We start from the raw sequence: 15,777 nt of genomic DNA on the forward strand, positions 1-15,777 counted from the left end.
TTCAACAATTTGGATGTAATTCATAACTTTAGCCTTTTATCAATCTACTTTAGGTTAACCTATAGATAAGAATATCTGGTTTTATGACAATCACAGAAGAACTTTGGATCTGCTAAAACGGTAGGTGGACTTTTTTCCTATATTAACCTAAAGCTTAAATAAAACACTTAATTACAGTAAACAGGAAAAAATGCAGTGTAAAGATTTATTTTAAAAAGTATTGCATGTGTATTTAAAATGTTTTAAAGATTATGTTTGTAGCCTCCTCCCCCTGCCTGAAAAGTGTACAACCTGTAAAATATTGAGGGGGTGCTATCTTCTCTTGTTTACTTTCAAATGTAAAGACAAAGACAATGAGAGTTTACTGTTATAGAGCATTTAGGTTTGAAAACCATTATTTTGACAACCAAGAAAAATGCATTTGAATCTCTCTCGTTTTAATTAGTTCAGCCACATACATGCCAAATGTTTCATAAAATGCTTTACAAAATCCTCTTGCTGTTAACAAAAATAACACACTGGGAAACAAGCAAATGCAATTAAGAAAATATTTTCCTTATTAGTTGGAAAATGTTGTTTATTATTTCCCAGTTTCTTTTCCTGTTAAGAAAAGTTTTTATAATGCTAGAGTCTAATTAAAGGATATCAAGAGTTAAAAGTTGTTCCATGTTCCTTATGCGTTAGAAACCCCTGCCAACTAGTCCTCTAGGCTTTAAATATTGTTTTGACGGATTGCATTTTCATTTCCAGTCACAAAGAAAGTATTCTCCATAGTTAACACACGAGCAGATCTTCACCAGCTCAGTGAAAGCCAGATACATTGTTCCATGCAAGAATGAAGACTTTGCAGACTACTTTTTTTTTGTTTGTGTTTGTACCTTTGGTAAATTCAGCACCACCTATACAGCAAGAATCACTCCAGTTTTATGAGTATGATACAGATGTTACCATGGGAAGCCTGATCCAACAAGATTATGAAATGCAATCCAAGGATTTACGAAAGGTATTTTATTTATATTATCAGTTTAATATTTTTAACTGCTAAGCATTATATGAATAAGGTGTTACATGCATGTTTGCAAGTTTTATTGAAAAGTCTTATAATAATAGCAAAACATACAATGGTTTCAGACATTGGGAAAGCCACTCAAATTAAAATCACAAAAATACTACCCTTGCTACAGTTTGAGAAACCCACAAAAGATAGTCTTTCACAAATAAAGAGTAAAGCATCCTTTTTAACTCTGCTGTAGTTATGTGCCTACTGTTGTAAGAGTTTCAAGAATGTGATATACTAGCTCAACAGTTTGAGTAATGTTGTATTAAGACAGTAAGTTTGTTTAAAAACAAGGATGATGTTACTTAGGTTTGTGTTTTTTTTTTTTTTACGTATCAAAGTAATACTTGAAACAGTACTTTTTATTGGACATAACCTGCCAGCATAAACCACAGTTTCTCTTTTGACTTACCAAACTATCAAATTTTTTGCCTTGGTTTTTCAGGGGTGGGTTGTTTGGGTTTTTTGCAACTCAACAGTTCAGCAGTCCTGAACTACTACAGAATATCCAGTCCTGCACTAGTCACCTACATTAACACTTTGAGAGTCTTGAAGGTAGCAATAAAGATAATACCTCACGGCACTCACCAGCACCCCCAAACGATCAATTCTGAACTTTTTGCTGCATGCTCCACATACACGCCTGTTAATTTAAACACTTAAGCAGAAGACACAAAAACAGAGAGTTAAACGAAGTACAACAGCCTCAGCTGACAGGGACAGTTAAAAACCTCCTACCTCTGTTCAGACTGCCTCTGACAGGACCTAAATGATATACATCAAGAGAATGAGATACAACATTGACCAGGCAGATGGAAGAAAAACTAACAGTGATTGCCCAAAAACTAGTTGCCAAGGAAAATACCACATATACAAACAAAGCGGGAACAACCGAGTATTAATAAATCCAAGGAAGTTTTCATTAACTGTACTTGTTACAATAATTTAGTAAGATAAACAAGAAAAAAAAGACGACAGCAAAAGTTAATTAGTATAAGTAAAAAATTGCAGCACATGTATAGAAAAATTACTTCTGTATACCTTTTTAATATTTTCCCAATTCTACTTATATTATAGCTTTCCACTGTTAGACTAAAAATAGCAGCTACATATTTACAGTCAAAAACGTCTAAGGTATTTTTAAATCTGATATCTGCCACAGTGATGAAGTAACACATTTTCATAAACCTGTGAAAAAGAGATCATTTAAATAACTCTTAACTAATAGGTGGCTATCCACTCACAACTGAGTAAGTTTTAAAAAAATACTAAAAGTGTTAACTTTAACTAGTTAGGCACAGCATCAGATGACATTCATTACTAAAATCATTCTAATGAGAATATGCTGTTTCAGTAAAAGAACAATAAGGATTATACCTACAAGGAAATGGTGCCAACAGATGCGCCACAGACTAAAGTCTCTACTGGCAGTGCTATAAACTAGAGGTCTTCCGAAGGCCAACAGTTCTGCTTAGGATAATTCTAGGAATGCAGTCGGTCATTATTTCCATCAGGTCAGTTCTCCAATGACATGTTTTCATTGCAAAATAATAAATTAGTTCCTTATGTGCAACAAATACATCTATACAAGTTCTAGTGTTCCCAGTTTAAACCATGGGATGCACAAACAAACTTTCTATTCATTTATTGCAAGTTCCAACTCCCAGAATATTTCAAGTGTTAACTGTAACTGAAATACATGCCAACAATTTCCTCAAACATGCCCAGTCAGAAATCTATCTTGCATGACAAATTTAACTCCTTACTGTGCACTTGAACACACAGTTAGAAAAAGGATTTTGTGTTAATGATCAACAAAACAAAGTGAACTTCAGCCTACCACTAAGGAAAAGGTTAGCCAAGCAAAATGTATTACAACGATTACCATTTGAAACCACAGCCTCCTGAGTCTTGAATAAAATATTAGAAGTTTAAAAACATGAAATCTTAATTTCCACAACAGAACCATCCAATTAGACACTGTCTCGTATCTGGACTAATTAATTCCATTTAATATAAACTATCAGCTTTATAGACCTTTGTATGCTATAAAGATGAATCAATTACTTTGCAGAAGTTTTAAGATGGTTAAAGTATTTAGATGTAAAATGTTAATGTGGTTTTGTATGGGTAATTCATGTCTGTGGAGTAAAGTGCAAGAGGCAGGTGGAATTTAAGTATGTAAGTAGGCCAATATTCCTTCAGTGCATTCCTTACATATGTAATTAATGAACTTCCTGTGGTTATAATCCAAACAATGTTCTGCACTGATACTCCACAGCTAGGAGTTTTTATAGCTGACCAGGAAATACTTCCAATATATTGGTTATTTATACTTTTTTGTTTTGTTTTGTTGGGGGGGGGAATCTGTTGTTTAATTTTGTGGATTTAATGGTATTCTGAAAATAATAAGTTTTAATTTTTGTTGACATTTCCCACTTGCAGAAATTAGTCATACATTGTATTCTGCAAATGCATAGTCTTTCATAGATCACATCTCAAGTAGGGTACTGTACTAGAAATCTACACCTGGTACAGATATGCTGTGTCAGCAAACATGTTTTTCATACAAGCATATTAAAAGTGTCCTTTATGAGACAAATAAATACAACAATAGAAGTGCAGTTGTTCTATTGTAAGTCCACGTACACAGAAGTCTCTACTGGCATGGATACCTCAGTCAAGGACCATGTCTTCACATACCTAATCAACATATCTATGCAAGATAAACAGTTTTGCAGAAACCTTCTCTAAGATTTGCTGCTTGAGTCTAACTGTTCAGCTCATACCTCCCAGCTTCTCTACACCCAACACTGCAAAAGCTCTTGCCTTACACAGAAGTTTCATGCTGCAACTGCTAAACTGTTGCCAGCATTCTAACTTGGGTATAGAAGTCTTACTAGAGCAAACGAACGTATCCCAAACAAGAGAGCCATAGCCTGGATAGACAGATGCAGGGAAGAGCCAAGGGATGGATGATTCACAGGCTAAAAAGGGGTCAAAATGACAGAGGCTAGCCAAGATATTTCTATCTCAGGCTTTATGTCAAGCTTGAGGGTTTTACTTTGTGGAATACAAAAATTCCCACAGTAAAGTATATACAAGCAACCAAATACTAAATAAAACAAAGCTTGTATCAAAAGTAACTTGACAGATGGCGTTACTTTCACACCACTCTTGTGGAAGAACTATCTATCTGTGTGCTACATGCCTGAATGGGGGGGCAGAGGGGGAAGAATTTAAAAAATAAAATAAAATAAAATTGATTTACTTGTGAGCACTCGCAGTGCATAAGAAGCTCTCTTCAACAGGGGACCATACTCCTGCCAGGTCCTGATCCTTAAGCACGTTTAAAGAAAAACATCTTCCACACCCGATAATGTACTTTTCTCCATGTGTTTTCAATAGCCACACAGACCAAAAAGCATATTGTCTTACTCTGTCCTACAAATATTCCCCATCAAAAAAGACAACAAATTATGCTAGCCAAGAACAATTGCCACAGTCATCATAAAAAAAACCCTTAACTTTAATACATGCAAATCATAGTATAACCCACTGTACATATACTGTAATTCTAGAAATAGTATGTAATTCTCTAAAATTCCTACGGTGTTCAATGAAAACTTGACTACTATTTTCTGCATCACAAAAGGCCCTTTCTGTTAGCAGCCCAGGTCTTAAAAGAGACTTAAGTGCAGTTAATGGAAATGAATTGCTAAATTTCAGCCAATACCTAAAAGCAACATGTTTATAAACTAAGTTGTCCTGCAATTGAAAAGATGCAATGACTATCTCAACATGGAATTCTGAATAACTTTAAATGCAAGAAAATGTTATTTTACTGAGATTATTTGGGTAAAACAAAAACCCCACAACTTATATTCACAAGAATCCTATCAAATTTTGCATGATATGCCAAATCTTCTGATTTCAGAACTCCAGGTTTTTGTAGACACCCATCTTACATATTCCTACCCCACCACACAGTCTATATTCTCTCTCTATTTTTATTTGTGTCTACTGTTCTTTCCTACAGAACTTACTTTTCTAAAGAACAATAGCAACACCACCTTCCCTTCTTGCCTTTCAAAGTGAATAGCTAATGTACAAAAGGGGTAATACATACTCTTGTACGCTGGATGACTGATGTGATTTTAAAAATTAAATGTCATAAGGAACTATGTTGTAGGAGGTTCATTTTTAAAAGACATGCTATTTCAGATCCTTGTAATACTCTGCGGGTTTTTTGTTTGTTGTTGTTTTTTTTTTAAATAACATTTGCTCTCACACAAAGGATGGAACAAATGTTTCTCTTGACACTTCCCTAAGACTGCAAGGGGATGACAGTGAACGCAATGTACCACCAACAAAGGATACAAGTAAGTTAATTGATATGAATACTGTAACATTTAAGCTCTCCAAAAGAACGTATTTTAATATGAAAATTTAATATACCAAGGATGACGAGGGATATAGAATTAATCTTTTCATTTATGAATATCTTTCATATCTCCTGTGGAAAGTCTTCTAACTTGTGATGGAGCAGGCTGAAAAAATTTAAAGGATTCTCAGGTAAACTCCTAATACACAAAGCACAGCTTTTAAGAATCTCTACAGACTTACCCAGTCATATTTGCTGTAGAGTTGTACCCAAATTATATAAGTTAGGCAAGACAACCAAGAAAAACAAAATACACATGCCAATGAGTTCCATAGTTTAATCAAGTAATGATGGAACATGATGTATTTAAATTACTTAAATAGATTTCTTCAAAGGACTGGCTATTCTTACAGTTTACATCTGATAATCAGGAAGGTCAATGGTTCAAATACATCAGGAACATTCTTCACTAGCCTAAGTTTCCTACAGGCTGTGAGGTATATTGTCCAGATTTCTCCTAATGAGTCACAATGATTTCTAAACTTGAAAGGAACAAAGTTTTTGTCTACTGAACAAAGAGAGCATTGAAAAAAAAGACACATATATTTCAGGTGTATCTGTGATCTAAACTTCCAAAAATAACTGATGATTCAGCAAGACCACTGGAGTGTCAATCTCTACCAAAGGTTTAATCAAGGCTAGTTATTGCCAAATAGCATCTGTCAACAAGCCCCCATCAAAAGCATAACAAATCCGTAAGAACACCAGAGCTTCTAGTCACAGACAAGCATAAAAACTGTTGCCTTTTAAATAGTGACAACATTGTTTCACAATCATTTTCCATTTCCTACACTCTAGCATATGACAAACAAGACACTAAATCAAAAGAGGCAAATGGGGCAGGGCAGAACTGTAAGTCTTACAAATGGTAATACTTACAAAGCTAAAGCTCAAAACCTCAATTCTATTCTATACAGTACCTCTGTAAGAAAAAAAGAATTACTCTATACATACTGGGTTGGCTTCCCAGTATTGCCTGGCTACTTCTGTAACTCTTCACTGGTTGCAGAAGATCCTATTTTACTGCGTAGTGATAATAAACTACCTAGCAGTATGAGACTACTCTCTACTGCAAACAGACCAATTTGGAAGCTAACCAAAAATCTCACAATATAGAAAACACACTAGATCAGATAGCAGTGATGACTAAACTGGATTGAAAGCCATATTCGTTGTATGTATTTTAATATTGCTGTCATACAGGATTAATGCAAAGCAGAAATTACTAATACTCTACTAATGTCTATGAGGAATGGGACAAGCCATAATGGGCTTAAACTGCATTAAAAAAGGTACAGAGTTTCTCTCACTACTTAAAATAACAGCTATAAAAAAAATAGAACAGATTGCCTAAAGTACTTATATAAACATCATTGCTGGAGTTTTTATAACAAGGATTAGACAAAATAGTAGCTAGGAGTAACACAGAGTATACATGACCCTGCCAGAAATGCTCCAATGCAATGTGTGCACTACTAGATGTTTCTCCTGTGTGGATTTCTCTTTTCAAAAGAATGGTTCTAAAGATGACATTTAACATGGCCACAGAGTTCCAGTTGTCATATTCACAATACTCTAAGCCAACTAAAGAACAAAGCTGAATTAAGATCGATTAATAGCATTTCAAAACATGCTCAGATAAGAACAGAGAATATACACAGGAAAATTATGCATAATAGAAAGAATACAAAACTCAAAAAAGTTCAAAATTTTACATCTTTTCAGAACTTGATGGCAATAGATTTTTTTTAAATCTTACAAGATACTAGAGAAAATTCTATTTTGAATGTTCAAGCTTAAGCTAGCTGAATAACTTTTAACTGTCTACTCAAAATAATCTGCTTTCAGATTTACCTACTTGTCTGCTCTGTGTGTGTTTAAGCGGATCAGTGTACTGCGAGGAAATAGACATCGAAGCTGTACCCCCACTGCCAAAGGAAACAGCGTATCTTTATGCACGATTTAACAAAATAAAAAGGATAGCAGTCTCAGATTTTGCTGACATTAGTAAGTAATGTTCAAATCTTAATTTCTGTTTATCTGATAGTATATTTGAAGTTGTTGTCCCTTAATAGTATGCCAAGATTACAAAAGTAAGATAGATTTTACGCTTTGCTAGATTTCATTATGTGTATTACTTATTTAATTCAATGCTTCTATTAGAACAGGAACTATGAAGGCAATATGGAAACCCATTTTGGCTCATGTATTCATCTTAATATTCCCACACAATCAGAGAAAGAGCAGATAGCTAAAAATAAAATTTAACTCTGCATCTCATCCAGTCTTAAATGACCAAGTATTATTTTTCCTTCAAATGCTCCAGGGATATGTCTCCCAGCTATCTTACTCTACAACATGACAAATTCTATGAACATCTGAAATCATGTTGTCTCTAAGGAAAAAAAAAAGGAAGGATTCAGAATATTTTCCTTATTATTATTTTTTTTAATTTAAGACCATGAGGAAATCTAAATGTGGATTTTATTCCTATTTTAATAGTATTTATATTTGTAGATCACAATTAGGATAGTGCAGCCAACAGTGTAACATTCAACATATACAACCGTACATATTTCACAAGCCATGTAATTATAAATTCAGTATTTAGATTTTCATTTCTTTTGTGTGAAGCTACCTTGAGAAGAATTGATTTTAGTGGAAATAGGATAGAAGAAATAGAAGATGGAGCCTTTTCAAAGCTTCTGTTATTGGAAGAACTTTCTCTTGCTGAAAATCGACTTATAAAACTTCCTGTTCTACCTCCCAAACTAACAACATTTAATGCAAATCAAAATAGAATCAAGAGCAGAGGAATCAAAGCAAATGCTTTCAAGGTAAGTAAAAGACAATAATTTAAATAACCAAAGTAAATAAAATTAGTAACCAGACTGTCCAGGATACCACCAAACGAATTCTTCCGTATTTTTGTAATCTAATAAACCAACTGCGATGAAGAAGCTTTCCAGCTTTTGTTTTGGCTTTAAGGCACTTTGGAATAATAGTCCTTTGCACACTCACTCTCGGTCATATAAAAAAAAATTTCTATGAAATATGTTATCTACTTCCATTCTCTCTTACATGCAAAGAAAAACTTGATTCAAAATTGATGGCTCAAATACAGTTCTGAGGACCACATAAATACTAATAAACAAGGGTATAGCTTTAGAGTGGTCTCGAGTTTTATAACAAATAAGCTGGCACTGAAATTTCCAAAACATAGAAGGCCTGCTACTGAAACTCATAAGAGTTTCTTGATACAACAGAATTAAACATTCACAGCAAAAGAATGTTTCATGTTATACCACTTTACAGGCTTTCTATGAGATCAGAAAAAAAATACTGATGTCTTGTAAAAGGCACAAGTTACTTAACCTCAAGTAAGTAATATCAGCATTAATAATCTCTCTTTCTTTCTATTAGAAGCTGACAAATTTGGCCTACCTCTACTTAGGACATAACGCACTGGAATCTGTTCCCCTTAACTTACCGGAAAGTCTGCGTATTCTTCACCTTCAGGTATTTTTTAAGTAATTCCTTAACATTCTGTTACTAAGAGCCTCATTAGTTACATACTTCAAACCAAACCCACAGTCTTTTAAAACAGTTCAGATTGCAGTTGTGGTACAGTTGTCTAATGCACCTCCAAATAAAACAATTTACCTCTAATCTGTATGGCCACAACCATTTGGTGTTCAGAAGTTTTTTGTAAGCTAGTTACCGTGCAAGAATTTCTCATTACTTTCTGTATATCAAGGATAGGAATTGGCAAAAATAAGCAATAATCTTTTAATCAACAATACATTTCAAACACTAATAACCACCTCAAACTGCTTATCAGCTCATTGATTGGTTTGAAGAGACTTGATTCCTACATATCTACAGTATACACAAATCAATCCCAATTACAAAAAAATGGGAGGGTAAGAGGAATAAAAGTGAAGTTTGAAAATTCTTCAACATATATGGGGGTGTGTGTATATATGTGTGTGTTTATTTATTTATAAAAATTGTTTTATTTTGCAGTACAACAATATTACTACAATCACCGATGACACATTCTGCAAATCTAATAACACACGTTACATCCGCACACGTATGGATGAGATAAGGATGGAAGGCAATCCGATCCTCTTGGCAAAGCATGTTAATGCTTTTTCCTGCTTGAGAACACTGCCTGTAGGAACATACTACTAGCCACCACTTACGTAATTATACATGCCAAAACTTAAACATGGTAACAGATCATTCTTTTTCCTCTGTTTACACATTTCTATCCTCTCCTTACTAATGCCATTTTTCCTGCAGACCCAGAACCTTTTACTATGTTGAAATGTGGTTCTCCTCTGAAATAACTATTTCAACACAGCCACTTTATTTAGTAGTTACAATGTCACCCATGCTTTCAGAATCTTTTCTGTTAATGAAAGTGTAAAGTGTAAAAATACATATACACACACACTTACCTTCTCATCTTTTATTTGACCACATATTCTTTACGTGTAGGTAAAAATCACACAAGTAACTGCTTGTTCACATTCTTCACCAGTACCCAGAATAATCACTACATTTTACTTTCAGATAAATGCAAAACATTCTTTCAGCAAGCTACAGAGGAAAAATACATCTTAATTCCAATCCCATTTTTTTAATCTGAAATGAAACTTTTCCAGCTGACCTTCAAAAGTGCATTGGATGAAGTTACATACAAAAGGAAAGTTATGTTTAGAAATAGAACTTCTCAAAGTTTAACTGCATTAAATCTTCCTTAAAAACTTGGTTTGTGGAAAATGAGAGTAATTCCTATTTAGGCTTACTGTACAAAGCAACATAGCACGTGGAACTTCTCAAAGATGTGTTAAATCTCCTTCTACTATAGCTATCACAATAATCTAGGAGTGTGTGTGTATATATTATATATCTATTTTATTTTTACACAAGTTATTTTTAATTGAAATATATGAATTTTGCTCAGCTGTACTCACAAGAGTTATTTTTGCAACACCAGGTTCTCATTTGAATACAATGGTCAAAGTACAGCATAATATGACTCCAAGTACCTTTGCTATTAACAGATGATGTAGACCAAGCCTTCTTCCACTGATTTTTCTTGACAAGGAAATGTGTGACAATATAATTAACAGCAAAGCTGAATTAATGTTTTTACCTGTAAATAAGTAAGATTTCAGCTAGATGTCAGTGCAAAGATGATGTACCCTTGTACAACAATACTTTCGCTCATTAGGGAAAAATCAAATCAGATCTTTAAATTAAAAAGAAAAGTTGATTCTATCATTAATCTAAAAATAGTGTTAACTTCAAGCAAATTAAACTGGCATCATTTCACTCAACCACTTTAAGCCGTGCAGCATAGTAGCAACACAAATTAATGTGTGCAGGCCTCAACAGTCAGTTCACCTAAAACTAGACATAACTGATACAGGATGCAATGTTTTTAATTACACAACTATACATTTCTGACATTTCATTTTCAGTTTCTCCCCTGGAATACCTACTGCTGGCGTAAACTCCTCAGATAAATGAATGCCAAAAGTGTGCTAGTTACCATTACCAGATCGACTTCATACTAATTTTGAAGTTAGAATAGATTCCTAATTTGTAGAAATAGTTAAGTATCAAATGCATGATGATATATCACTACATCTAGAATACTGATTTTACAAGATATTTTGTATTAGTTTTATTTATCTTATTTAGCTAAGCCTTGATTTGTTAGTGCTTGTGCTATGGGGAATTAAGTGCACACTTAATTCTGAACATACTGATGCTCTGCCACTAAGTGTTGAGACCCAACTGACTTTCAGTCACTTTTTAAGTAACTATGTCAAGCATCAGCTGTGAGCTCATCTTTCTGGAAAGAGGATGCAGTTCTGAAATGCAGGACAAAAATATTTTTGCCCTGAACCCATTACCCAAGAAGGACATAGCAATCCCCAATATTTTCCATTTTAAGTTATTTGGTGTAACAAGAAAGAAATTCCATTGTCTAATACAACTGAGAAAAAACCAAGCCCAACAGTGAGAATAATACTTGGTTTTCATTTTCTCGTGTAAGTCATAAAACTTTGATGTTCCCAGGTTTTTAGCAAAAGGTAAAAAATAACCCCAAAGCATGTAAAAATACATTCCAACTTCAAGCCAAATTTATACTAGGAAAAAATAAAAGCCACCAATTTTCTGAATCCTCTTTTGACAAATGCCTAAGATGGAGAAAACACAGCTGGAAGTCTAAGTGTAGTAACATTACATAAGCAGCGGCCTCTGATCTTATTCTCATCACAAATCTTTATTACTAAATAAAGCTCTTTCCAGTATTAATAGGATCAGTAAATATCACCAACACTCTTCCTATGAAAACAATTATGTGTATACACAAATATATGCACATTTATGTAATACATACATGTAAACATTCTAAGACCTAACCACTAGCACATTATTAATTTTACATTAAAATGTTGTACATATTTTTGAAAAAGTACTAAATATGAAGAGTAACACTAATTAATGCTCTTAATATTTTGTGAGCAAACCAAAGTAGATAACTTGTACCTTCTGAACGCCTCATGCAGGCAATAATTTACTCTGATATGTTTTAATTTACTTCCTCGTTTATAGCAAATTAATCCATCAAAACACTAAGTGAGAAGGGCTTCAGCATGCAGGATATTTTGCCTTCTATTTGTGTGACCAGTACTAATATCAAGCTGAATGTACACCATTCTTTTTTTTTTCCTATCACTCATCTCTGTTCTGTATTTCCAATAAAACTTGAATTTCTTTTCTTGTTTATCAATATGCACTTTGACAATCTGCTCTTCCAGCAATGCCAACATGCTTCAGTTGTTTAGCCTCATAGCAGACTAAAGGTGCACCTAAATCAGAAAATTATTTGCAGTTGTAAATCCATTTTGCAGACATAATATTTATTGTGGCAATACAGTAAGAGCTGCCATACAAGTAATGCCATACAAAACACTTGTGGGACATTTTGCTCACCTCTTCAAAAATCTATTTAAAGCACTACCTTGCAGATTTTTTCAGTAGAATAGAGGAGCAGCAGCAGAAGGTAGTAACGGTACGCTCAACTCTTGATTTTGTGTGTGTGTGAAGCATGCAAGTTGTAGACTAACCTGTTTCAGTAAAATGCTGCAACTGCTGAAGCACAATGTCAAGGAGTATATAATGCAGAGCACAAAATGCTTACAGCTGAACATTGCTCTACTCACACCAACCTAAATTTGCCCCTGCTTTCTTGGAAAGCCTGCTTACAGTCAAATCAATGTGTATTTTAAATTGCTTTTTTTGCATAATCCAAGTTATCCATCCCACCATTACTGTTGTTAACTGGGAAAACTCTCACTACAAAACTGCTATTTGTGACAGTCAACTTTTTAGAAACACAGTGCTGTCCAGCTTTGCTTGAAACTTGCAATTGTCATTCATCTCAAACATTCATTATTATTTGAAGTATTCAATCACTTCTACATTATTCCTTTCAAGTACCAAAACAAACAGAAAAGAAAAAATAATCTACCTTTCCCTGTTCTTACACTACCCTGTAAGAAAACCATTAGAAGCACTGTCTATTTCTATATTAACAGCCTTGGTAATTTTCTTTTAAATAACAAAATATTACAAAAATTATAAACCCAAAACCCCACCCCAAATAGTCTTCTCTCCAATACTGTGCATGGTTACTTGCCTATATACTTGAAGTCTAGCAAGCAGGTAGGAAAAAAAAAAATATAGAAAGATTACAGACTCATTTTTTAATGCTGTCCCTGTGTGAATATTAACAGGATAAGACTCTTCAGTTGTTTTTATGCATATGTTAAAAGCATACTTCTACTTGCTTTCACACAAATTACTACAGAATATTAAGCTACAAATATACATTCTCCTCAGCAATCTGGTTATTTGAATTGTCAGATTTCATCTTTGAACGCTTTATTAATTGAACACTTTAATTAATTCTCTTAAACCTCAGAAAGTCTTCTATTTCTAAATGAAATCATTACTAATGCTAGCAGAAATAAGAAGGCCTAAAAACCTCTTCCTAAGCACATTGTGAATCATACGTGATAAATATTCTCCCAAATTGATTTGCCTTTCTCAACAGCATCTTTGTCCATGGAAAGAAAAATACCTTTAGAAAGGATATTTGTAATATCAACAAACTTGTAATATATGTCTTCAGTGAACTTATTTTCACACACCTTTTAGCAATAAATATATCCCTTCATTGTTTATACTCAATGTCTCAACAAATACTTTTCATAACTGCACACAAGATACACACAACAATTTTAAAATAATATCCAGAACTACCTCCTTTCTATTTTTTCTTTTTTGTACTGAATTTTAAAATGAGAAATATTTACAACAGTTCACTGAATCACTGTCCCAGAAATCACAGTGACTGCTGTCATGAGACTGATCTAAGGATCAGAAGGCATCAAGTGAAGTTGGAAAAAAAAACAATCAAAAAACCCTACACCACAAGCCATAACGCCCTTGGTGCTCTACCTTCTTTATGGAAGGATTAAAGAAAAGTCCTTATACAACAACCAGCAGGATTAAACAACATCAGTTTATTACTCGGCTGAGGACAGGTTTTGATATTATTTTTTTTTTAACATTATCAGAAATTAGCACTTTTTCTTTAATCTGGTTGATTTGATAATAGAAATTGATTAATCTAGCACAGAACTCAGAAAGGCCTAGAAGTTTCAAAAAGTAGGAAACAAAACAGTTCCCACTTCATACTACAGCTGAAAAGCAAAGATGGTGCCAACTTTAATGACAGTAAATGTTTGAGCTAAATAAAACTGAACTAAAAAACCCACACACAATTAAGCAGCTAAACATCTTCCTCCAGCATTAAGCATCATATAAGACATTCTGTGTCTGTAAGACTGCAGTATTTTTACTCCAAGGATTAGTTGTTTATCTTAAAGCCAGTACAAAGACAAAGCAAACAAGCCAAATAATGGTAATTTAAAAGTTCAAATGCTATGTTCCAGTTAAGAGTGAGAACAGTTTGTTTCCCATTCAAGTAAAACACTTCAGAACTGAAAGTGCTGTCGCCCAAACACATGCTGCCACATTTTCAAGAGACAGATCCAGTCCTTCAGAACATTTAAATGCCAAAGACTACAAATGTTATTTTCCTTTAATTTCTTCTTTTACCCTTTTTTTTTCCAAAATGAAATGTAATATCGATGAAAAACTGTCTTACCGCCCCACAGAAAGGCACAGATTTTCTTATTTCCCCCCACGTAAGAGGAACACAGCAATAGCATGGTAAAAATCAAGACAAATACCAAGCAAGGGCATTGCCCCTTGAACACAACACAAAAATCTTTAGCTAATACTCTCTTCTCCACAACATAAAAAATTAGGATTCCCACACTTCACTAAAGAGTGCTAGTTTGACCTCTATTTCTCTGTCTTAATGAACCACTTAAAGAACTAAATATAGTACTGATATATAAAGGCTTGATAGACACTACCTTGAAATGTAGGAAGGTGCACCTACGATGTTCATACCACTCAGCATAAGATGAAAGGCTTCTGAAAAATCTTAAGAGATTTCCATGTTCTTCAGTACTAGAAAAGAAAAATATATTAACACAAACAGTACTAGTCAGACGTACCAATTCTATAGCCTAAAACATGTGCTTTTTCCTTACAGAATTTGTGATTAGTGTTGTTCAAATTTGAAGCCAGAAATCACCCCCCAACAAATTATCACAACAGGAAAAAAGCTGCAGTGTAGATATTGAAAAAAATTGAAGAATTCATTTATAAACCAGTGTTTTCAACTCCTCAGGAAGGCAAGCATCAATAGTCTTAAATGTAAAATGTGGTAACTTGACAAAGTAGTCGCCTGTAAAATCTTAGTTTGACTTTATGCTTGTTCATCTAATACTCATTTTCTAAATAAATTCCAAGATGTTGCATAGTAAAACTTGAACCTACAAAACCTAATTGCATCACTAAGCTTTGAATATTCCTGAGATCTTTGTTCTCGTCAATTAAATCTTTACGTGACACATTATCTGCTTCTGCCCACGTAGAATCATAGAATCATTTAGGTTGGAAAAGACCTTTAAGATCATCAAGTCCAACCGTCAATGCAATACCACCATGCCCACTAAACCATGTCCTGAACTGCCTTGTCTACGCATTTCTTGAATACCTGCAGGGATGGTGACTAAGCCACTGCCCTGGGCAGCCTGTTCCAATGCCT

At 33.9% G+C, this 15,777-nt stretch overlaps 2 protein-coding genes across 5 annotated transcripts in view; one reads left to right on the forward strand and one right to left on the reverse strand.

The window, feature by feature from the left end:
- CENPP (centromere protein P) overlaps positions 1-15,777 on the reverse strand; it is a 165,475-nt gene that overhangs the window by 131,642 nt on the left and 18,056 nt on the right. For all 3 annotated transcript variants that reach the window (XM_010569247.1, XM_010569248.1, XM_010569246.1), the window contains one exon: positions 15,038-15,134. In XM_010569247.1, the coding sequence (XP_010567549.1) occupies positions 15,038-15,134 (97 nt within the window). The remainder of the gene's footprint in view (positions 1-15,037; positions 15,135-15,777) is intronic.
- Positions 20-9,989, forward strand: OGN (osteoglycin). 2 transcript variants are annotated; one of them, XM_010569241.1, is made up of 7 exons: positions 20-120; positions 751-1,003; positions 5,355-5,439; positions 7,350-7,508; positions 8,136-8,338; positions 8,925-9,020; positions 9,528-9,989. In XM_010569241.1, the coding sequence occupies exons 2-7, from the start codon at positions 836-838 to the stop codon at positions 9,696-9,698; spliced, it is 882 nt and encodes a 293-aa protein (XP_010567543.1). In that variant the 5' UTR covers positions 20-120; positions 751-835; the 3' UTR covers positions 9,699-9,989. The 2 variants fall into 2 exon arrangements, with proteins under 2 accessions (XP_010567543.1, XP_010567544.1); XM_010569242.1 differs by lacking the exon at positions 20-120 and adding an exon at positions 1,870-1,901 and having other exon boundaries at positions 836-1,003; positions 5,375-5,439.

The sequence above is a fragment of the Haliaeetus leucocephalus genome, unplaced genomic scaffold (genome assembly GCF_000737465.1).
Source record: "Haliaeetus leucocephalus isolate CR32 unplaced genomic scaffold, Haliaeetus_leucocephalus-4.0 Scaffold265, whole genome shotgun sequence".
NCBI lineage: Eukaryota > Metazoa > Chordata > Aves > Accipitriformes > Accipitridae > Haliaeetus > Haliaeetus leucocephalus.

Excerpts from the sequence above, each read along its gene's own strand:
- OGN (XM_010569242.1), top strand. The coding sequence starts at position 836 with ATGAAGACTTTGCAGACTACTTTTTTTTTGTTTGTGTTTGTACCTTTG. Across the intron at positions 1,902-5,374 it reads CTAACAGTGATTGCCCAAAA|TGACACTTCCCTAAGACTGC; the intron begins ACTAGTTGCCAA and ends AAATGTTTCTCT. Across the intron at positions 8,339-8,924 it reads TCAAAGCAAATGCTTTCAAG|AAGCTGACAAATTTGGCCTA; the intron begins GTAAGTAAAAGA and ends TCTTTCTATTAG.